The sequence below is a fragment of the Littorina saxatilis genome, linkage group LG13, assembly GCF_037325665.1.
Source record: "Littorina saxatilis isolate snail1 linkage group LG13, US_GU_Lsax_2.0, whole genome shotgun sequence".
Classification (NCBI taxonomy): domain Eukaryota; kingdom Metazoa; phylum Mollusca; class Gastropoda; order Littorinimorpha; family Littorinidae; genus Littorina; species Littorina saxatilis.
In genome coordinates this window covers 11,727,879-11,750,902 of record NC_090257.1, presented here as the reverse complement: position 1 = coordinate 11,750,902, position 23,024 = coordinate 11,727,879, and the positions used below count along the sequence as shown (strand labels likewise).

At 42.3% G+C, this 23,024-nt stretch overlaps 1 protein-coding gene across 1 annotated transcript; it reads left to right on the top strand.

Annotated features, from left to right (window-relative positions):
* The first annotated feature begins 2,856 nt into the window (after positions 1-2,856).
* LOC138983593 (uncharacterized) lies at positions 2,857-22,860 on the top strand. The gene is made up of 9 exons (XM_070356871.1): positions 2,857-3,318; positions 6,059-6,263; positions 12,851-13,032; positions 14,209-14,337; positions 15,744-15,829; positions 16,608-16,728; positions 17,276-17,356; positions 18,700-18,821; positions 22,551-22,860. Exons 1-9 carry the CDS (start codon positions 3,309-3,311, stop codon positions 22,710-22,712), a joined length of 1,098 nt encoding a protein of 365 aa, XP_070212972.1. The 5' UTR covers positions 2,857-3,308; the 3' UTR covers positions 22,713-22,860.
* Positions 22,861-23,024: the final 164 nt, after the last annotated feature.

Below are 23,024 nucleotides of genomic sequence, written 5' to 3'. Positions count from 1 at the left end.
TTTTTTAATCTGAAGGTGTGCCCTGATTGGTATGAGGTGGCAAGGTTAAAGTTCTATTACACCTATTTTGCAAATTCATAGTTGAAAGTGGGTGTAACATAATTCAGTGCCCTGCTCATGGTGTTCAAGGCAGTCTGACTTTCGACACACTTTTTTTTTCTAACACAGGAAGCTGTAATATACTATTTTATTGAAAAGGCTCGAGGTTCGATTGCATTTTAAGCCAAATCAGTAAAGTCGTAGCACGTACGGTGACAAGAGCCCTTCACGCGCGCTCACACACAAACACGCACACACATACACACGGCCTCACACACACACACACACACACACACGCGCGCGCACTCACGCATGCACGCGCACACTGACGCACCCACGCGCACTTCCGATTGCATTCAGCCAAAGCACTTAATGTCGTAGCACGTATGGTGACAATTTTGCATCCCTCCCCTCATCGACCCCTTACACACACACACATACAGTACACACACACACACACACACACACACACACACACACACCTGCAACTGACACATGATACACCCACACATACACGCGCACGCATGCACACATGGCTACACTGGCACACACAAATACACGCGCGCACACACACACACACACACTCAGTCTCTCTCTCTCTTTCTCTCTCTTCCACTATATCCATTCCCAGTAACTCTTCCTTATCTTCTCCAGTGTTTTGTTTTGCGCGTTTTTCTCCCTTCCTTCGTGTGGCGTCAATCCATATTCCTGTTACTACGTTACTATTTTTAGAAGGTCACTGCACGTTACTATTTTTAGATCTTCCTTCCTTCGTGTGGCGTCAATCCATATTCCCGTTACTACGTTACTATTTTAAGAAGGTCACTGCACGTTACTATTTTTAGATCTCCATTCCTTCGTGCGCCGGCAAAGCCGGCGTACACCCGGCAAAGCCGGGTCCCAGGCGCAGCCTGGTATTCGGCTCTACTTCTTCCCGGCGAAGCCGGTACCCGGCGAAGCGGGTTATCATCCAGTAAACAATATTATTACGGACGCCACAAGTCATAAGGCCGTTAGCTTTTTTCACTCTTTTACATTTCTGGCAACGTTCACTTTAGACACAAACAGGGGCGGGGATGTAGCTCAGTCAGGGCGGGGATGTAGCTCAGTCAGGGCGGGGATGTAGCTCAGTCAGGGCGGGGATGTAGCTCAGTCAGGGCGGGGATGTAGCTCAGTCGGTAGCGCGCTGAATTTGTATCCAGTTGGCCGCTGTGAGCGTGAGTTCGTCCCCACGTTCGGCGAGAGATTTATTTCTCAGAGTCAACTTTGTGTGCAGACTCTCCTCGGTGTCCGAACACCCCCGTGTGTACACGCAAGCACAAGACCAAGTGCGCACGAAAAAGATCCTGTAATCCATGTCAGAGTTCGGTGGGTTATAGAAACACGCGGAAAATATCCAGCATGCTTCCTCCGAAAGCGGCGTATGGCTGCCTAAATGGCGGGATAAAAACGGTCATACACGTAAAAGCCGTGGGAGTTTCAGCCCATGAACGAACAAAGAAAGACACAACTCGTTACATAGGCCTACAGAACCTGATTTGCTGCACAAGACAGCTAAGAATGTAAATCTTACATGTTAGCAGTGTTAGCACCGTCTTTCTGGAGGAAAAAAAATAGCAAAATCTCAAAGCATGAGCATCATTCAATATGGACCACCTTGAACAAGTCGAACTAAATCAAAAGAGAAAGACCGATTTATTCATTCATTAAGAAGGTGCGTGAGAATTACCTATAATTAGTATAAATAGCGTTAAAAGCTTTCCAAATATCCAACAGTCTTCTTTACGTGCAAGTTGATGATCAAATTCATTTATTTTCTCTTTGTTTTTGATTAGTTTCTTCAGTTTCTGGTTATGTTTCAAATAATGTTCTCATCGAACTGACACAAATAAATCTGATTAATATTTGAAATATTCTGACTGGCACACTGAGATGTATCATGTTAAATTTAGTTATAGTAGGCTTTTTTAATTTTTTTTTTTTTACATTGATTCGTGATGGCCTCTTCACTGGTCCATACTAGGCGCCCATGCAGGTTCCTAATATGGACCAGTTGTGAATTTATTATATATTCAATATTTTAGTGAATGTCTACCAAAGCTAATTCGCTCTAATTAAGCCTTACTCGGTTCAATCGAAGAGAGAACATCTACCAATCACAAAATGAAACTTCTTCGCGAGAAAATAGCTAGTTATCAGCATAAAACAAACAGTGGGATATATATATAGGGCCCTTCCCCTACTTTAATTATATAAGTAAGCCGGCCCGAAACAAGAATGACACAGCTATTTTGTTCTTCTCGGACTTGCTCTAAAATCAACTGAGTGGGAATTCTACCCCTAGGCTTCGTCGGCGAAAGAGTGAATAATTGATATCGAAGAACAGGTTTAACTCGATTCGCAGACAGGTAAATAAATAAATAAAATATTTAAATTTTTTTTAATTTTTTTTACGGTGACTGCAGTATATAATCCAAGGGAGCTAGTGCACGTTGGAAAAACTAACTGCAGTAAAATTCGAGTTACTGTATATAGATTCAGTTAAAACAGTGTGTGTTTTTAAAGCGATTGTAGGAAAATACGAGCTACTGTAGTTTCAGTCACTAACAGTGTACATTTCTAAAGTACAAAGTGATAACGAGAGCTGTAATTGTAGCCTATAACAATATAGTGAAATTCCCGGGTCGGAGAGAGCATATTATATTTAGCTGGCACTGTCGTCGATAGGAGTGTAAAGTGATTAACATTCCCAGACATTGCAGTGCGACAAACTTGACCTGGAACGTTGTAGTCTATTGAGTTACATTTTCAGTTGAGTCAACCAGTAGATATACGCCTACAACGCATGCGTTGCTGTGTGAGAGGTCTAATCACAAACAAACTAAGCATTCAGTGTGTGTCTTCGCTCGCTAATCGTATAGCAGTAGATATACGCCTACAGCACATGCGTTTCTGTGTGAGAGGCTAAAATCCAAACAAAATTAATAAGCATTCAGTGTGTGTCTACGCTCGCTAATGGTATTGTAGCGTCAATAGCTCCGGCATTTTGTGAACCAGTTCGCAACTGAGTTACGCTGCATGGCGTGTGTTTTTTTCCACTGGCCAAATCAGTATATAGGAAGTAATATAGGCCTACGTGTTCGTGTATAAGTAAGATTTAGTGTACACGTGTAAGTGATTCGGGTCTCTTCAACTTCCAAGGACGACCAGATTGTTGCATTTACACTGTATCGTTTGCCGCAGTGCTGTAAACAGCACACTCAAAAATCATGTCAGCGGGTAAGTGTATGTTTTCGATTTACACTTGTGTTAGTATTGTTAGTGTGAGAGATCACATTGTGTGTGCCGTGTTGTGTCACTGTCGTCGTTCTACCTCAGAGACAGGGCCTAATAATACAATAATAAAACGAACAGATTAGGAAAGCGTAAGAGAAGCTGAACGATTTAATATGTGTCTGTGCATTTGTCTGTGCCTTCTGCTCTTCTGACGAGTGTGTTAGTGTGTGTATGTGTGTGTGTGTGCGTGTGTGTGTGTGTGTGTGTGTGTGTGTGTGTGTGTATGTGTGTGTGTGTGTGTGTGTGTGTCAGTGTGTGTGTGTGTTTGTCCGTGTCTGTGGATCTGTCGTGGTTCGGAGAGAAAGAGAGAGAGAGAGAGAGAGAGAGAGAGAGAGAGAGAGAGAGAGAGAGAGAGAGAGAGAGAGAGAGAGAGAGAGAGAGAGAGAGAGAATTGCTCGATCGTTGTGTATGTTTAGGGTGTATTCACACCGGCATGTCCACAGGAGCTTGTATCAAATCGCCGGTCGATCATTATTTACAGTCTACTACTACTATATATATATACTACTACTATGTACTACATAGTAGTAGTATATAGTAGTAGTAGACTGTAAATAATGATCGACCGGCGATTTGATACATAGTAGTAGTATATAGTAGTAGTAGACTGTAAATAATGATCGACCGGCGATTTGATACAAGCTCCTGTGGACATGTCGTTGGTCGAACAGGCATGAGACCGGATTAACAGGTTGTTTTGTAAGCAGTCAGTGTACATGCACTGATAGCTGCTTACGCTGTCTGCTGTAAGTTTGACATTGTACGCAAAGCCGGACTTTCAAATTCCATGCCGCCGGCATTGACATCAGTGATGTATGGTATGTGAAGGCAACGGGTGAGAGAGAGAGAGAGAGAGAGAGAGAGAGAGAGAGAGAGAGAGAGAGAGAGAGAGAGAGGGAGAGAGATGGGGAGGGGTAGGGGGAGGGAGGGACACACACACTCACGCACACACACCCAAACACACACACACCCACACACACACAGACACAAACACACACACTCGCACGCACGCATGCACACACGCACGCCGCACGCACATACACACACGGCATAGAGAGAGAGAGAGAGAGAGAGAGAGAGAGAGAGAGAGAGAGAGAGAGAGAGAGACAGAGACAGAGACAGACAGACAGACAGACAGAGAGAGAGATACACTGAGAGACAGAGAGACAGAGACAGACAGACAGACAGACAGACAGACAGACAGACAGAGAGAGAGAGAGAGAGAGAGAGAGAGAGAGAGAGAGAGACTCAGACACCGTGACAGACAGACAGACAGGCAGAGAGAGAGAGAGAGAGAGAGAGAGAGAGAGAGAGAGAGAGAGAGAGAGAGACTCGGAGAGACTCAGTCGGAGAGAGAGAGAGAGAGAGAGAGAGAGAGAGAGAGAGAGAGAGAGAGACTCGGAGAGACTCAGTCGGAGAGAGAGAGAGAGAGAAAGAGAGAGACTGAGAGAGAGAGAGAGAGATAGAGAGAGAGAGAGAGAGGGAGACAGACAGACAGACACACAGACAGAGACACAAAAGACAGTCAGACACACAGACAGAAACTCAGACACACAGACAGTCAGATCAGTATTATATGCGTAAGCTGTAATCCTGGCTGTTTGTTCTTACTTCCTGGTTTGGTAGTCGACCGAGAAGTCACGACAAGCATAGATTTTGTTTAAAATCCTTGTGCAAGTCTGTCTACTAATAGTTGACGCTGTCAGGCTGACTTATTTGTATAGCCTGTAGTTTTATGCTTTATCTTCAATCTCACTTTGTCAGTTTCGAATTTATGATGGTGCATCGTGTCACAAAATTAAAATGTCACTGTTTTGCTCATTCTTGCTCCCGTCCTTACAATATAATTAACCTTTCTACTGAATTGAGTCACCAATATTTCCCTGGAAGGAATGCATGATATATAGAGAATACTACATGGCTTGCTGTGTCGTACCAGATTTACACGAGGTTTTTTTTTAGATATTGAACTGCGAGCGAAAGCGAGCTGTTCACTTTTTGAAAAAGCAACGAGTGTAAATCTGATACGAAACAGCAAGCCATGTAGTATTATGTTTATCCTACATACTGTACTTACGTGTATTTTACTAAAAATGTCCTGCAGTCGAGGCAGCTAACTTGAAGACGCTTGTTTTGGAACCTCGATCTCTTCTAAAGCCTCGTGCAATCTATTACGTAAAAGTAAAACAAACGTCACTCTGAACGTGTGGCGTGACGTGTTAGTTCTAAAAATTCTTGGCATCATAAGCAGTGGAAAAACAGGTCCCTGCCAGACTTGCTTGACATTACCTCATTTACATGATATACACACGTGTGATTTGAACGACTATTATATCACGAGTGTCTCTCTCACGAATGTAGGATCAATATATGTTTACAGCAGTCCTCCCCAAAACCGTCACCGATGTTGAGTAATAATTCTATTGTAAGACCTTCCACTTCAGTTTCACTGTAAACTATCGATTTTTTCTGTCGTTTCTTGCAAGGATGTTTTCTTCATAAAATCTATTTTGTAAAAGTTACATCTGTTATAAAACTCCCTCTATAATAAGACCTTTTCTTCTTTCTTTTTTTTTAAAGATTTTTTTATATCTCAAAACAAGATATATTTGTCTGATTGTACTTCACACATTATTCGGAATCCTACATAATTATGCAGCGTATGTGTTTGACAATTCTGCAGAGAAGGTCCTCGTTACCGGAGCATCCGGGTACCTGGCTGGTCACGTGACGAAGCAGCTGCAGGAAGCAGGTCACGTGGTGCGCGGAACGGTGCGCAGTTTGAAAAACACGGACAAGGTGAAACATCTCTACAACCTGTGTCCTGACGCCAAGCACAAACTGGAACTGGTGGAGGCAGACCTCAACAAGCCGGAGTCATGGGAACCGTGAGTTGTTGAAACTGTTTGTATGAATACACGCAAGCACAAATAAGACCAATTAAGTGAGCACGGAACAGTTCCTGTCATTATCATGTTAGAGTATGCAAATTGTGACACCCATTGTGACAATATAAAACTTTCGAAAGAACTGGTTCTATTTGTAGTGGCAAACAATGTAGTCACCGATTAAGTTTTTGATGTGTTAGTAATTTGTGCCAAACACCACGTATACATTTCCAACATGAACAAAAAGATCCCTCATTTTCAGACATTTAGTAGAAATTGTAAGCAAAGATTTATTTGTGAAAAGTATAACGCAGTTATGAATAATACATTAGATACATTTTAACAAGGATTGGCGCTTGTATATGCATGTTTTGATGTAACCCTTAGGTTCTCTTTTTTTTTTAAACATATTAATTTTTTTATACTGCGACCACCAAGCCATGATCACTCCTCCCCCCCCCCCCCCCTCTCTCCCACCCCCTGTGTGTTGTAATTGTCCAAACGTGTTCTGTTTTATGAATTTGTCCCCTTATGTATGTGATGTTCTGTAATGTACAGCATATACATGTAAAAAAAAATAAAAAAAAATAAAAAACACAAAAAGAGAATAAAACAAGTCGCGTAAGGCGAAAATACAATATTTAGTCAAGTAGCTGTCGAACTCACAGAATGAAACTGAACGCAATGCCATTTTTCAGCAAGACCGTATAGGCCTACTTGTAGCATCGTCAGTCCACCGCTCATGGCAAAGGCAGTGAAATTGACAAGAAGTTAAGAGCGGGGTAGTAGTTGCGCTAAGAAGGATAGCACGCTTTTCTGTACCTCTCTTTGTTTTAACTTTCTGAGCGTGTTTTTAATCCAAACATATCATATCTATATGTTTTTGGAATCAGGAACCGACAAGGAATAAGATGAAAGTGTTTTTGAATTGATTTGGACAATTTAATTTTGATAATAATTTTTATATATTTAATTTTCAGAGCTTGTTTTTAATCCGAACATAACATATTTATATGTTTTTGGAATCAGCAAATGATGGAAAATAAGATAAACGTAAATTTGGATCGTTTTATAAATTTTTATTTTTTTTTACAATTTTCTGATTTTTAATGACCAAAGTCATTAATTAATTTTTAAGCCACCAAGCTGAAATGCAATACCGAAGTCCGGGCTTCGTCGAAGATTACTTGACCAAAATTTCAACCAATTTGGTTGAAAAATGGGGGCGTGACAGTGCCGCCTCAACTTTCACGAAAAGCCGGATATGACGTCATCAAAGACATTTATCAAAAAAATGAAAAAAATGTTCGGGGATTTCATACCCAGGAACTCTCATGTCAAATTTCATAAAGATCGGTCCAGTAGTTTAGTCTGAATCGCTCTACACACACACACACACACGCACACACGCACACACGCACATACACCACGACCCTCGTGTCAAAACGTGACTAAATATAAAAACCCCATAAAATACACAGTGTGTGTCCCCTTTAAATTGAACACGGCCTGCCTACATAGGAGCGGGGGAGGGGGGGGGGGGGGGGGGACGGGTCAGCCATGCACGTGAAAAGCCCACTCGTGCCGACGAGTGTACAGTGGCGTTAGAGTTGCAGCCTACAAACGCAGCCTGAAAAGACTAGACAGGCGATTATTAAACCAGCTGACGAGGGAATAGTTGGCGTTGTCAGACCGGGAATGAGAGACGAAGAAGAACAAGAGCACGGGGGATAACCGGCTATACAGTGGTAAGCTGGTGAACAGTGGTAAACACTCGATTCGGCCTGCATTTTCCCGTTTTACCACAAAGTTGTTGATTTTTGTCTGGATTAAAGGTGAGCTACTGCATCTGCGATGACTAACTTTGTTTCGAAATGCATAATATGTTGAAGAAGGATTTGCGTTTTCCCGTATTTGAATGTTAAAACCAGAAATCGTGGTGACGAAGCACCGGAAATGGCTGCTCGGTGGGTTTCAAATGTAGAAATGCGCTTGTTTTTACAAAAACTGCTCGTATTCAGCTTTGGTACGGGAGTCTTAGTGACAAAGGAGTCATACTTGATGCAAAGGAGTGCTAATGTCGGGTTGGAATCATTCGTTAGAGCGTGCATGCGAGAGGCGGTCAAATATGCGAAATGATCGTACACCGGGTTGAAGACTGTCGCGAATGGGGCAGCAGACGCATAATCCGGTTTGATGCAAAATGTATGTAAACTAGACATTCGAACACTCTCTCTCTCACTTCGTCTTTCTCTCTTCCTCTCTCTCTCTCTCTGTCTCTCTCTCTCTCCCTCCTTCTCTCTCTCTGTCTCTCTCTCTCTCTCTTTCTCCCTCTCTCTCTCTCTCCCTCTCTCTCTCTCTCTCTCTCTCTCTCTCTCTCTCTCTCTCTCTCTCTCAGCAGTCTCGCTCTGTTCTGTCACTGAATAGTCGTCGGTTGCTAACCCCACCTCCACCCCCCACCCCAGACTAACCTTCAATACAATGTTGAATAGGAGTGGCTGTCATCTGTTAGCCAGTCAGCAACTTGAATACTTTGAGGGGGAAAGGAGACACACGGTTAGGAGGTAGTCGTCCTTAGCGGATTATGACTTTATTCAGGCAACGAAGTCATTCGGCGCTCAGTGTTTTCTGGGTACAAAAAACTGTCACAAGTGTGTCTCCTTAGAACTGGGTGGCCGAGTGGTAACGCACTTGCGCTCGGAAGCGAGAGGTTGCGAGTTCGACCCTGGGTCAGGGCGTTAGCAATTTTCTCCCCCCTTTCCTAACCTAGGTGGTGGGTTCAAGTGCTAGTCTTTCGGATGAGACGAAAAACCAAGGTCCCTTCGTCTACACTACATTGGGGTGTGCACGTTAAAGATCCCACGATTGACAAAAGGATCTTTCCTGGCAAAATTGTATTGGCATAGATAAAAATTTCCACCAAAATACCCGTGTGACTTGGAATAATAGGCCGTGAAAAGTAGGATATGCGCCGAAATAGCTGCGATCTGCTGGCCGATGTGAATGCGTGATGTATTGTGTAAAAAGAATTCCATCTCACACGGCATAAATAAATCCCTGCGCCTTGAATATGTGCGCGATATAAATTGCATAAAAAAAATTATAAAAAAAATCCCTGCGCTTAGAACTGTACCCACGGAATACGCGCGATAAAAGCCTCATACTGATTGATTGATTGACAAGTTATTCCTGAGAAAAAGTTATTCCCAATAATTCCGCAGAAAAATATGTAAGCATTATTTGTTGGAAAACTGTTTTGCTGCGGAAAAAAACGATGCTTCTGCGGATGATGACATTATTCAAAAATGCTGCAGGTAAACCGGTTTTTTCTACATCATTACTGTTTTTCCGCAGAAAAGCTGAAAAACGGATAATACGCTAAGGACAATGACATCCTCACGGTGTGCCTCCTTTCCCTCTCAAAGTAGTTTTTCCGCAACATAATGTTTACATGTTTTTATGCAGCATTATTGGGAATACCTTTTTCTTACAAATAACCTGTAATAATAGTTTTTTTACCCAGAAAAACTAACGATCTTGTAAAGTAGCGTTTGTATCCGCCCCCCCCCCCCCCTCCCCCCTCGGGGATATAATAGCTTGCTCAACAGTGGCCCAATCAGAAGCGAGAATAATTTTTTAAGCAAATCGAAAACGAAGTGAACTACTGCGTCCGTCTATGCAAATTTGATAATGCTGCGGACAGGTAAGTGTGTTACCAGCGTAATTTTGCAACTTTGAACTTTCGACAACGAAATCATTCGGCGCTGTTTTCTCGGTAATTTTGGACGAGTCCATCTCTCAACAAATGGAGAACTCATGTCATAATAAGAAGGACAAAACGCCGCGGAAACAGAGACTACCTATCCTTTTCGGATAATGATTTCATTCAGTTATTCTGCGGAAAACAGAAATACTGCAGAAAAACGTTTCTTTCTGCAGCATTTCTGAATAATGTCATCATCCGCCGAAGCCTCTTTTTTTCGCAGGAAAACATTTCAGTGCAGTAAAATTTAAATAAAGAATGCTGCGGTAAAACGGTGCTGTTGTTTTACTTCAGAAAAGACTTCTAACATTTTTTCCGCAGCATTTTGTATTAGCTCATTATAATATTGGATCACATGAGTTCCCCCTACTTGATGTTGAGAGATGGACTCGTCCAAAATTACCCGGAAAACACTGAGCGCCGAATGACTTCGTTGTCTGAATAAAGTCATCCGCTAAGGACCGTGTGTTTCCTTTCCCCCTCAAAGTATTGTTCTATGCTGGCTGGCTAACGGATGACAGCCACTCCAATTCGACATTATATTGAAGGTAAGTCGGGGGAGGGGGGGGGGGGATTTTTAGCAACCGACGACTATTCAGTTACGAAACAGAGAGAGACTGCTAAGAGAAAGAGAGAGAGGGAGGGAGAGGGAGAGAGAGAGAGAGGGGGGGAAGGGAGAGAGGGAGAGAGAGAGAGATAATTGCTCGATCTCGCGTAAGGCAAAAATACAACATTTGTGACCCTCCACCACGGAATGAGTCGCATGTCACCTTTGCATGATTTTCATATTTTTACATTTTCCTAAAGAGTTTGTTATGCTCTATCCAGTGGTGAAAACCGTTTTAGAAAAGAGCGGAAACTGTTTGAGTTATACGCCTGTGACTAAGGTGACCCTCACACTGTTACCATACACTCTCCGGACTTATATCAAGCCAGGCGCAGAACCGCGCGAGGTGACATGCGACTCATTTCGTGGTGGAGGGTCACATTTAGTCAAGCTGTGGAACTCACAGAATGAAACTGAACGCACTGCATTTTTTCACAATGACCGTAGTTCGCCGCTTGTGCAAAATGGAGTGAAACTGACGAGCCTGTTCAGCGCGGTAGTGGTTTCGCTGTGCTGCATAGCACGCTTTTCTGTACCTGGTTTAAACTGTTTTATTTAACGTTTGTGCATTATTTACAAAAAACGCATATTGAGTAAACAACAACAAGCATAATGCTTATAGTGGTGTTCACTATTTCTAGAAAATTACATATAATATAAATGGCGGCTATTGTACAGTTTAAATGAAAAGCTTGCAAACATGAAAAGAAAATTGAATGAAAATTGTACATCAAAACAAAAATCCGTTTGGGAATACATATATAATATTTATGGTGTTTGCGAGTAAGAGATAGGGAGAGAGGGAGGGAGGGAGGGGGAGAGAGGGGGAGAGTGAGAGAGAAAGTGAGTGAGAGAGAAAGAGAGAGAGAGAGAGAGAGAGAGAGAGAGAGAGAGAGAGAGAGAGAGAGAGAGAGAGAGAGAGAGAGAGAGAGAGAGAGAGAGAGAGAGAGAGAGAGAGAGAGAGAGAGAGAGAGAGAGAGAGAGAGAGAGAGAGAGAGAGACGAGTAGACGTGTCGATTTTGCTTTCACTTTACATGTTTATCTGTTCGAAACGGCCGGACTGTCCAATAAATTCCTGCACTGTTAAAAAGATTTTTTTGTTAATTTTTGTTTGCAAGGAGGGGTGTCCATGAAGTAGAATATCTGTGTGTATGAGGTTGTTTTCTGTACCTCTCTTCGTTTTAACTTTCTGAGCGTGTTTTTAATCCAAACATATCATATCTATATGTTTTTGGAATCAGGAACCGACAAGGAATAAGATGAAATTGTTTTTAAATCAATTTCGGAAATTGAATTTTGATCATAATTTTTATATTTTTAATTTTCAGAGCTTGTTTTTAATCCAAATATAACATATTTATATGTTTTTGGAATCAGGAAATGATGTAAAATAAGATGAACGTAAATTTGGATCGTTTTATATAAAAATAAAAATTATTACAATTTTCAGATTTTTAATGACCAAAGTCATTAATTAATTTTTAAGCCGCCAAGCTGAAATGCAATACCTAAGTCCGGCCTTTTTCGAAGATTGCTTTACAAAAATTTCAATCAATTTGATGGTACCGGCACGGTTGGCCTAGTGGTAAGGCGTCCGCCCCGTGATCGGGAGGTCGTGGGTTCGAACCCCGGCCGGGTCATACCTAAGACTTTAAAATTGGCAATCTAGTGGCTGCTCCGCCTGGCGTCTGGCATTATGGGGTTAGTGCTAGGACTGGTTGGTCCGGTGTCAGAATAATGGGACTGGGTGAGACATGAAGCCTGTGCTGCGACTTCTGTCTTGTGTGTGGCGCACGTTATATGTCAAAGCAGCACCGCCCTGATATGGCCCTTCGTGGTCGGCTGGGCGTTAAGCAAAACAAACAAACAAAATCAATTTGATTGAAAAATGAGGGTGTGACAGTGCCGCCTCAACTTTTACAAAAAGCCGGATATGCATGACGTCATCAAAAGTATTTATCGAAAAAAGAAAAAAACTTCCGGGGATATCATTCCCAGGAACTCTCATGTCAAATTTCATAAAGATCGGTCCAGTAGTTTGGTCTGAATCGCTCTACACACACACACGCACAGACAGACAGACAGACAGACACACACACATGCACCACGACCCTCGTCCCGTTCCCCCTCTATGTTAAAACATTTAGTCAAAACTTGACTAAATGTAAAAAGACACGGCAAACAAGCGAATCAATATTTGTTTTGTTCACATCTCAGAGCCGTGTCAGGGATGACGTACGTGATTCACGTGGCCAGCCCTTTCCCGCTGGAGAACCCCAAGCACGAGGACGAGGTCATCAAACCCGCCGTGGAGGGGACACTGAGTGTTCTCGAGGCATGTGCCAAAGCTGGCACGGTCAAGCGCGTTGTGCTGACCAGCTCGTGTGCAGCTATAGATTGTAAGTTGCTCTGTCTTCTTTGACTATCGGATCCTTGAAAGGCACAGTCTGTCCAGTTAAAAGATTTCTGCTCATAATCTTTTTCGATAAATTACTCTCTCAAAAGCCACGAGAAATTATTTTTATCTAAAACAAAGCTCTGCATAGAAAGTAGAATGTTGATTTGTTAGGGTACGTGTACGTGTAAGTGGAGTGATGACCGTATCGAATGTAATAGCCTGGCCAGTTCAGGCTTCTTCTTCTTCTTCAGCGTTCCAGAATGTTCTGGTTACCTGTGAGCTCGTTTGCCCATTTGGGTTCCCCACACTATACTCTGAGAGCATCGTCAGCTTCACTCCGCTTTCGTTGAGTAGGCATGCTGGGTATTTTCGTGTTTCCATAACCCACCGAACTCTGACATGGATTACAGGATCTTTTCCGTGCGCACTTGGTCTTGTGCTTGCGTGTACACACGAAGGGGGTTAAGTCACTAGCAGGTCTGCACATAAGTTGACCTCAGTGGGAGATCGGAAAAATCTCCACTCTAAACCCACCAAGCGGCAGCGACCGGGATTCGAACTCACGACCTCCCAATTAGGAGGCCGACGTCTTACCACCACGCCACTGCGCCCGTCTAATGGCCAGATCTGAGATGGTGAGCCGAATCGTTTACATATATGAGGGACTTTGTCTTTAACTCTTTAGCCCCATACAGTTTGGTTCCAGTTTTCTATCGGACTTTTGTACTATTGCCAGCTCCACAGAATCTAAATAATGGGTGCTGTACGTCCCTTCTGCGCCGAGCGGCTGCATTTCAGGGCTCTCTCATATTTCGTACTGTGCGCCTTGAGTCGCCCTAACCCATCATTTCAACCATCACAAAAGTGTCCTGGTTTTTACATGGGATAAGTGCGTCCTTGAATCACCCACAATACACACTTTTTGTGTGTGTGTGTGACTGTACTATTATTATTTGACTGTATTATTATTAAGCATACTGTTAATTGTTTTATTTCCTGTATTTTGAATACAATTGTGTTTAAACCAAACGGGTGCACCAATACACAGGGGGTATCCTGGCGCTCTTTTTCTCCAGGTTGTGTATATAGCCTCCCTACTTTTTGATTCAGTGTGAAGAGAACACAATGATTTTAGCATCATCTTCAGTCGTCAGTTGTTCTTCTGTTATCTTGTCAGGGACACCAGAAACGCACGACAAGCCACGGGACGAATCTTCGTGGAGTGACCCTTCAAAACAGGATCCATATTCCAAGAGCAAAACCCTGGCAGAAACAGCCGCATGGAACTTCATAAAGGAACTGCCTGGTGAGTTTTGAATGACACTGTCGCAAGGCCGCTGTTTGTTGGTTTGTTTGCTTAACGCCCAGTCCACCACGAAGGGTGATATCTATGTCAGGGCGGTGCTGCTTTGACATTTAACGTGCGCCACACACAAGACAGAAGTCGCAGCACAGGCTTCATGTCTCACCCAGTCACATTATTCTGACACCGGATCGACCAACCAGTCCTAGCACTAACCCCATAATGCCAGACGCCAGGCGGAGCAGCCACTAGATTGCCAATTTTAAAATCTGAGGTATGACCCGGCCGGGGTTCGAACCCACGACCTCCCGCTCACTGGGCGGACGCCTTACAAGGCCGCTGTTGCCGTAAGATCAGAATAGCCAGCATGAGACAGACAGGTAGGCAGATAGACAGACACACATGCAGACAGACAGTCAGGTGGTATGAATGCGTGTAGAGCGGCATACACACAGCCAGCTAGCCAACCAGGAGAACACATTACTATGTCTTACATTTATGTACTCAACACTAAAATCAGTTCTGACGTTTCTTGCGGAAAAAAATAGCACCGCTCTGTGCAGTAGGTGAACGTAATTTGCAGTTTTCATATGTTTTAATTAAACCATAATTATTTTATTTTTTTTTTTTGGGGGGGGGGGGGGGGGGATTATTCACAAGGCATTAAGGGCCTGAACAAAATAAATAGAGGAATCAAAAAAATGTACAAAGCAGAGCCAAGGGTACCCTTCAGACTTTGGTCATCTCGGAGCTGTGACTTTACGTTTACCGCAGTAACTATGTTATGCTGCAGTTGGTACAATAGAACATCATTCTTTTAATATAGTTTACAATTCTTTTTTTTAGAGTTTACTATAGTATTCTGCAGTATAAAATGCATCGCCCTTTTTAAGTCTGGATAATGAGACTGAAGGTATCCTGGCACATATAACCACCAAGCTGTTCAACGAGAGAGAAAGAGTGGGTGGGGAGAGTCCCCTGATAATTGATCGTCATTATCCTATTTGATTGTTTTTCTTGAAAAAGCGGTTACTTTTTTTTTTTTTTTTTTTTTCTTGTGTTGTTTCTTGTGTTATTTCTTGTGTTCTTTCTTTCTTTCTTTCTTTCTTTCTTTCTTTCTTTCTTTCTGTCTTTCTTTCTTTCATTCTTTCTTTTTCTCATTTTTTCTGTCTTTTTCTCTTTCTTCCTGTCTTTCTTTCTTTTATTCTTTCTTTTTCTCATTCTTTCTGTCTTTTTTCTTTCTGTCCTTCTTTCAATGCTATTTCTTTCACTCCCCCCCACCCCCGATTCTCTCTCCCTCTCTCTCCCCACCCACTCTTTCACTCTCTTTTTAATTGACCATGTAAGTCTGGTAAATTTTGGTCTTTGTGAGGACCCTGAACATTAAAATCAAGCCGATGTATTTTCAGAGGAACAGAAGTTCGAGTTAGCAGTGATCAACCCGTCACTCATCATGGGCCCACCTCTGCATGGGTCTTCCTGTACAAGTGTGGAGGTCTGTGTTGGTGTTATTGTGTGTGTGTGTGTGTGTGTGTGTGTGTGTGTGTGTGTGTATGTGTGTGTGTGTGTGTGTGATAATGAGTGTGTGTGTGTGTGTGTGTGTGTGTGTGTGTGTGTGTGTGTGTGTGTGTGTGTGTGTGTGTGTGTGTGTGTGTGTTTTCGTGTGAATTCTTTAGCAATAAGATATATTTTTTGCCAGCTAAAGAAAAACAGAAAAAAAGAGACAGACAGACAGAGACAGACAAACAGAGACAGACAGACAGCGACAGACAGAGACAGACAGAGACAGACAGACAGACAAACAGATATACAGACAGACAGACATACAGACAGAGATATAGTTGACTTGGCGAGGCAAGTTTCAACATAGGTTACATTTAACAAACAGGAAACAGGACAAAGACAGGACATTTTGAAGTTAACACAAAATAAGAGTGTTTTTTTATTTTTTAACCCTTACACTGGTGCAATTCTGTAACACATGTTACATAGCCACTGGTGAATTAACAATAACAGAGAGAAAAATAACAAAAAACGGTCATATAGGTTTTCGCAGCCATGGGAGGTAATCGGAACCGACCAAACAGACTGAGCCAGTAGCGCGACATATGTTGTGACAACCAGGTGACATGACAACCAGGTGACAGTATACGTAAAGTAGCGCGACATATGTCGCGACAACCAGCCTAAGGGTAAACGTCTATTTACGCATTTGTCAATGAAAATGTACATTCGATAGTTTCATGATAATGTACGCTCGATTCTTTGATCAGATCATGCAGAAGTTGTTGGAGAGGCAGATGCCGATGCTTCCCAAAAACAACTTTCCCATGGTTGACGTCAGAGATGTCGCCCAGGCGCATGTGCGAGCAATGACCTTGCCGGAAGCTGCTGGTATGTAGAGGTCGGAGGGCAGCTTGCATATAATATGATGTAGTCCTTCTTACGTATTAATATTTTATGCGGTATGTCTGCTTGGCAGAAGTTGTCATTTTATGGCTGTGTTTGATTATGTTAGCCTGTTGTTGTTGCTGTTGTTTGTTTGTTTTTTGATGACTGCTGATTTTGAATTGCTGTTTTATTCGCGGACGTCACGTTTTTGTTGCCGTTGTTATTACCGTGGTTGTAAGTGTGGTTGTCATGGTTGTTGATGTTGGTGTTTGTTTCTTGAACGTTAAACCCTGGCCAATTGGGCAGTACCGTTGTTCTTCATTGCTCGTATTTTAATGTTTACTGCAACCAACTCCAGCTTCTCTATCGTCTGTTTTAGTTTTATTTCTGCAATTGTGTAATTAAATATGCGCTCAACTATAGTCATTTGGTTGCGACATCAGACATGTTGTTACTGTGCAGTAAACATCCAGGCCGTCCTTATCTTTCTTTTGTCGTTATAGGTTTTGTTGTTCATGTTTATCTTACCTTTTTGAAACACATGTTACAGGCAATCGACACATCTGTAGCACCAAAAACATGTGGTTCTCGGAAATGGGCATCCTCTTGAAAGGCGTCTTTGGACCACAAGGTACGTCATCCTGTCTTTATGGGCCGTGGGAGAGTTGCGCCCCCTTCAGACAAACGCGTCAAAATATTGCGAAGCAAGCGATCATTGGCATTACAGTGAATAATGAGCTCCGATTTGCATTTTGTGCAGTGTCCGCTTAAAATGCCTCACGCACACATGCGCACAAAGAAACACACGCACGCACGCACGCACACCTGTAGCCTTTTTTGCACAAATGACTTTTCTGAAAGTTACATCTATCAAAACGAAGAGTGGTGTAAAAAGGTAAGGGGGGGGGAATTGTCGTACCATAATCAGGCATGAAAATTCTCCGTATTTTCCGTATTTTCCGTATTTTTGAAAAAAATAAACCGTATTTTGTTTTATTTTCAGTATTTTTCCTTTTTTTTTTTTTTTTTTTTTTTTAATTTTTTTTTTTTTTTTTTTTTTTTTCCTAGTCATAGTTATAGTAAAATAGTTTTGGGGCCATGTTTGAATCCAATTTTAAGGCTCAGATAGCCCCAGATTGCACCAAATTGCACCCTTGAACAAAAAATTTTCCGGGGGGGCATGCCCCCGGACCCCCCTAGAAGTCTTGGCGCTTCGCGCCTGCGAAACTTGGCGCTACGCGCCTGCGAAACTTGGCGCTATGCGCCTTCGAATTTTGTTTTCAGTATTTTTTTTTTCTTCAGTTTTCATGCCTGATAATTAGCGGGCACAGTGGCCACTAACCTCTGCAGGCCAGGGTTTATTGCGGCTGTAAACGCTGAGCTCCAATGTTTATAGTTGCGAGAGAAAAGGGCGTTATGTAAACGCAGGTTTAATATTGTTCTACCACGATTCTGTACCGGATATCACAATTCTCTCAAGAGCAGGCAACACTAAGGCGAAAACCCTAGATCACAGATCTGTTATATTGGCTCAGACCGCCCTTCCACTTTAAAACTGACCAAGAATCAACATCCTGACTGTTTCCTGGTTTTTTGTTTTGTTTGTTTGTTGCTTAACGCCCAGCCGACCACGAAGGGCCATATCAGGGCGGTGCTGCTTTGACATTTAACGTGCACCAAACACTGTGTCCTGTGTAGAGAAGGATGTTGCGATGAATTGATTTCAACGCAAGTACAGTGTCAGTTACAACATTTATTCAGTGATAACAAAAAATCCCTAGTCTGCACAAAAACCAGCAAGGAATTCAGTTGATTTTTGGTGTGCGTTAACGAAGATTTTTTTTTCTCCCATGGACAGATGTAAGATTTAAGATTGTCTTGCAAAGAAAACAATGTATCATCTACAAAACAAAATCCCTGAGCAATCCTTGTCAAACACGACCATTTTCTTTTCTTCTCTTCTTTTGCTTTCAGGATACAATGTCCCAACAATGGTTGCACCGAAAATGATGCTGAGAATCGCCAGCATTTTTGACAGCAGTATCAAGAAGATCCTGCCCGAAGTCGGCGTCCTGCATTTGTTTGCCAACACCAGGGTAAGTACAGCAGTCTCACGTATACGAATGAACAAACAGCTTTACGTCTGTATATAAATTATTAGTACGTTTTTGTGTGTGTTTTTATAGCAACATTTTTAATTAGGAAAAGACCATCTATTCACGTCATCGCACACCAACAACTTCCTGGCTGTTTGTTGAATGTGTTTTTTTATCATTAAACGTAGAAAGAAGTTTCTTGTGTGAATATTTCAAAGGAGAGAAGTTGAATGTGTGGGCTTCTTTCCACCCATGATAATTGTTTGGGACGTGTCGACAATAAATGTTAAGTGTTGCAAAACATGTTTTTAATAAGTCCATGCCAAACGTGTGCCAAGTTCAAGTCATGAAACTCAGAAAAAAAGCAAATGGTAGTTATTGAGATGTTTACTCATCATGTAAACGCAACATTCACTACGTATATAGCACGTCAACCTATTTTATCAAACATTTTGGAACGTTACCAGTATATTTGTTTCGGCGTTTTTTAACCTTTGCCGTGCTTCCTGGGTTCACCTGTACCCAGAGACACACTAAAATCATTGTAACTCTGGAACCATTAAAGGTATCGTTTTGAAATTTTAAGTATCTCTCACACACCTAATTTGCTCTCTGTCTGCAAATTTTTAGTGTGTACATGACAAAACATTAAAATTAATTGATTATGATAATTTACATAAACACTACCGATGGCGCGGGTTCACACAAACCCATACTTTTAAAGAGTAATAGTGATTGTAACTATCCCTCTGCCGACGGCGCGGGTTCTGCTACACCCATAATTACCAAAGCGGCGGAACAGTGTCTGTCTGCCTGTTTGTCTCCAAGAGACTGTCTGTCTCTCTGTCTGTCTGTCCGTATCTCTCTGTCTGTCTGTTGTCAGTTGCTCTGTCTGTTTGTCTGTCTGTCTATCTGACTGTCCGTCTATCTGACTGTCTGTCTATCTCTGTCTCTCTCTCTCTCTCTGTCTGTCTCTCTCTCTGTCTCTCTCTCTCTCTGTCTCTCTCTCTCTCTCTCTCTCTGTCTCTCTTTCTTAGTCTCTCTCTCTTTCTTAGTCTCTTTCTCTCTCTTAGTCTCTCTCTCTCTTAGTCTCTCTCTCTCTCTCTTTCATAGTCTATCTCTCTCTCTCTTTCTTAGTCTCTCTCTCTCTTTCTTAGTCTCTCTCTCTCTCTCTCTTTCTTAGTCTCTCTCTCTCTCTTTCTTAGTCTCTCTCTCTCTCTCTTTCTTAATCTCTCTCTCTCTCTTAGTCTCTCTCTCTCTTTCTTAGTCTCTCTCTCTCTTTCTTAGTCTCTCTCTCTCTTTCTTAGTCTCTCTCTCTCTTTCTTAGTCTCTCTCTCTCTCTTTCTTAGTCTCTCTCTCTCTCTCTCTCTTAGTCTCTCTCTCTCTCTTAGTCTCTCTCTCTCTCTTAGTCTCTCTCTCTTTCTTAGTCTCTCTTTCTCTCTCTCTTTCTTAGTCTCTCTCTCTCTTTCTTAGTCTCTCTCTCTCTTTCTTAGTGTCTCTCTCTCTCTTTCTTAGTCTCTCTCTCTCTCTCTCTCTTTCTTAGTCTCTCTCTCTCTTTCTTAGTCTCTCTCTCTCTTTCTTAGTCTCTCTCTCTCTCTCTTTCTTTGTCTCTCTCTCTCTCTTTCTTAGTCTCTCTCTCTCTCTTTCTTAGTCTCTCTCTCTCTCTTTCTTAGTCTCTCTCTCTCTCTCTTTCTTAGTCTCTCTCTCTTTCTTAGTCTCTCTCTCTTTCTTAGCCTCTCTCTCTCTGTCTTTCTTAGTCTCTCTCTCTTTCTTAGTCTCTCTCTTTCTTAGTCTCTCTCTCTTTCTTAGTCTCTCTCTCTCTCTTTCTTAGTCTCTCTCTCTTTCTTAGTCTCTCTCTCTCTCTCTCTCTTTCTTAGTCTCTCTCTTTCTTAGTCTCTCTCTCTCTTTCTTAATCTCTCTCTCTCTCTTTCTTAGTCTCTCTCTCTCTTAGTCTCTCTCTCTCTTTCTTAGTCTCTCTCTCTCTTTCTTAGTCTCTCTCTCTCTCTTTCTTAGTCTCTCTCTCTCTTTCTTAGTCTCTCTCTCTCTTTCTTAGTCTCTCTCTCTCTTTTAGTCTCTCTCTCTTTCTTAGTCTCTCTCTCTCTCTTAGTCTCTCTCTCTTTCTTAGTCTCTTTCTCTCTCTCTCTTTCTTAGTCTCTCTCTCTCTCTCTTTCTTAGTCTCTCTCTCTCTCTCTTTCTTAGTCTCTCTCTCTCTCTCTTTCTTAGTCTCTCTCTCTCTCTTAGTCTCTCTCTCTCTCTCTCTCTTTCTTAGTCTCTCTCTCTCTCTCTCTCTCTTAGTCTCTCTCTCTCTTTCTTTGTCTCTCTCTCTCTCTCTTTCTTAGTCTCTCTCTCTTTCTTAGTCTCTCTCTCTCTCTTTTTCTTAGCCTCTCTCTCTCTCTTTCTTAGTCTCTCTCTCTTTCTTAGTCTCTCTCTCTCTTTCTTAGTCTCTCTCTCTCTCTTTATTTGTCTCTCTTTCTCTATCTTTCTTAATCTCTCTCTCTCTCTCTTTCTTAGTCTCTCTCTCTCTCTCTCTCTTAGTCTCTCTCTCTTTCATAGTCTCTCTCTCTTTCTTAGTCTCTTTCTCTCTCTTAGTCTCTCTCTCTCTCTCTTTCTTAGTCTCTCTCTGTTTCTTAGTCTCTCTCTCTCTCTTTCTTAGTCTCTCTTTCTCTTTCTTAGTCTCTCTCTCTCTCTCTCTCTCTCTTTCTTAGTCTCTCTCTCTCTCTCTCTCTCTTTCTTAGTCTCTCAGTCTCTCTCAGTCTCTCCCTCCCCCTCTCCCTCCCCCTCAAGAGGTCGGTGAAGGGAGAAACTCGATGCACCCACTGAAGTAGCGCTGTGGGTTTCCCTGAACCCACCCCGTCGTTAGAGAAATAAACGGTAAAAACCCTCTTTCAAATGTATGGGTTCAGACAAACCCGCATCGTCGTTAGAGGAATAAACGGTAAAAACCCTCTTTCAAATGTATGGGTTCAGACAAACCCGCATCGTCGGGAGTGTGTAGTCAAAAGCGGCATCCGGCAAAGGTTAATACATGAGATATACAATGCCCCCAGCCAAGCACCAATCTCAAGAGTATTCGATGCAAATTCATGGACATCAGGCTCGAGATTACTCTATGCAATTTCATGGACATTAGGCTCGAGATTATTCAATGCTATTTCATGGACATCAGGCTCGAGATAATTCAATGCAATTTCATGGACATCAGGCTCGTGATTATTCGATGCAAATTCATGGACATCAGGCTCGAGATAATTCAATGCAATTTCATGGACATCAGGCTCGAGATAATTCAATGCAATTTCATGGACATCAGGCTCGAGATAATTCAATGCAATTTCATGGACATCAGGCTCGAGATTATTCAATGCAATTTCATGGACATCAGGCTCGTGATTATTCAATGCAATTTCATGGACATCAGGCTCGAGATAATTCAATGCAATTTCATGGACATCAGGCTCGAGATTATTCAATGCAATTTCATGGACATCAGGCTCGTGATTATTCAATGCAATTTCATGGACATCAGGCTCGAGATAATTCAATGCAATTTTATGGACATCAGGCTCGTGATTATTCAATGCAATTTCATGGACATCAGGCTCGTGATTATTCAATGCATTTTCATGGACATCATGCTCGAGAATATTCAATGCAATTTTATGGACATCAGGTTCGAGATAATTCGATGCATTTTCATGGACATTATAGCTCTTGCTTTACCTGTTTCAGATGATAGAAGTTCTGAAGATTGAGCCACGGGACATGCGTGACACTCTGGTGGAGATGGCCTACTCTCTGATAGAGTCTGGCTTCGTCAAGAAGACCAACAAGTACAAAGGGCCAGGGGGGCCAGCGGAGAGAGAAATGTACATGAAACTGTCCCTATCTTGAGCTCAAGAAATGAAATTGCGAGCAGGTTCTGGGAAGAGGACTTTGCCAGATAGAAAATAAGACACAGAACAAGAAGAAAAGAACGAAAACAAAGAGAGAGAGGGGGAGAGAGAGAGAGAGAGAGAGAGAGAGAGAGAGAGAGGGGAGGGGGGAGAGAGAGGGGGAGAGAGAGAGAGAGAGAGAGAGAGAGAGAGAGAGAGAGAGAGAGAGAGAGAGAGAGAGAGAGAGAGAGAGAGAGAGAGAGAGAGAGACGCTTTGACGCTTTGACGCTTTGACATTTTATTGAATAAACACGAAGGTTAATTTCAAAAT

Bases quoted from the DNA above. Each gene is read 5' to 3' on its own strand.
- LOC138983593 (XM_070356871.1), top strand. The intron at 6,264-12,850 runs GTGAGTTGTTGA...TTCACATCTCAG, and splicing joins AAGCCGGAGTCATGGGAACC to AGCCGTGTCAGGGATGACGT. The intron at 18,822-22,550 runs GTAAGTACAGCA...TACCTGTTTCAG, and splicing joins ATTTGTTTGCCAACACCAGG to ATGATAGAAGTTCTGAAGAT.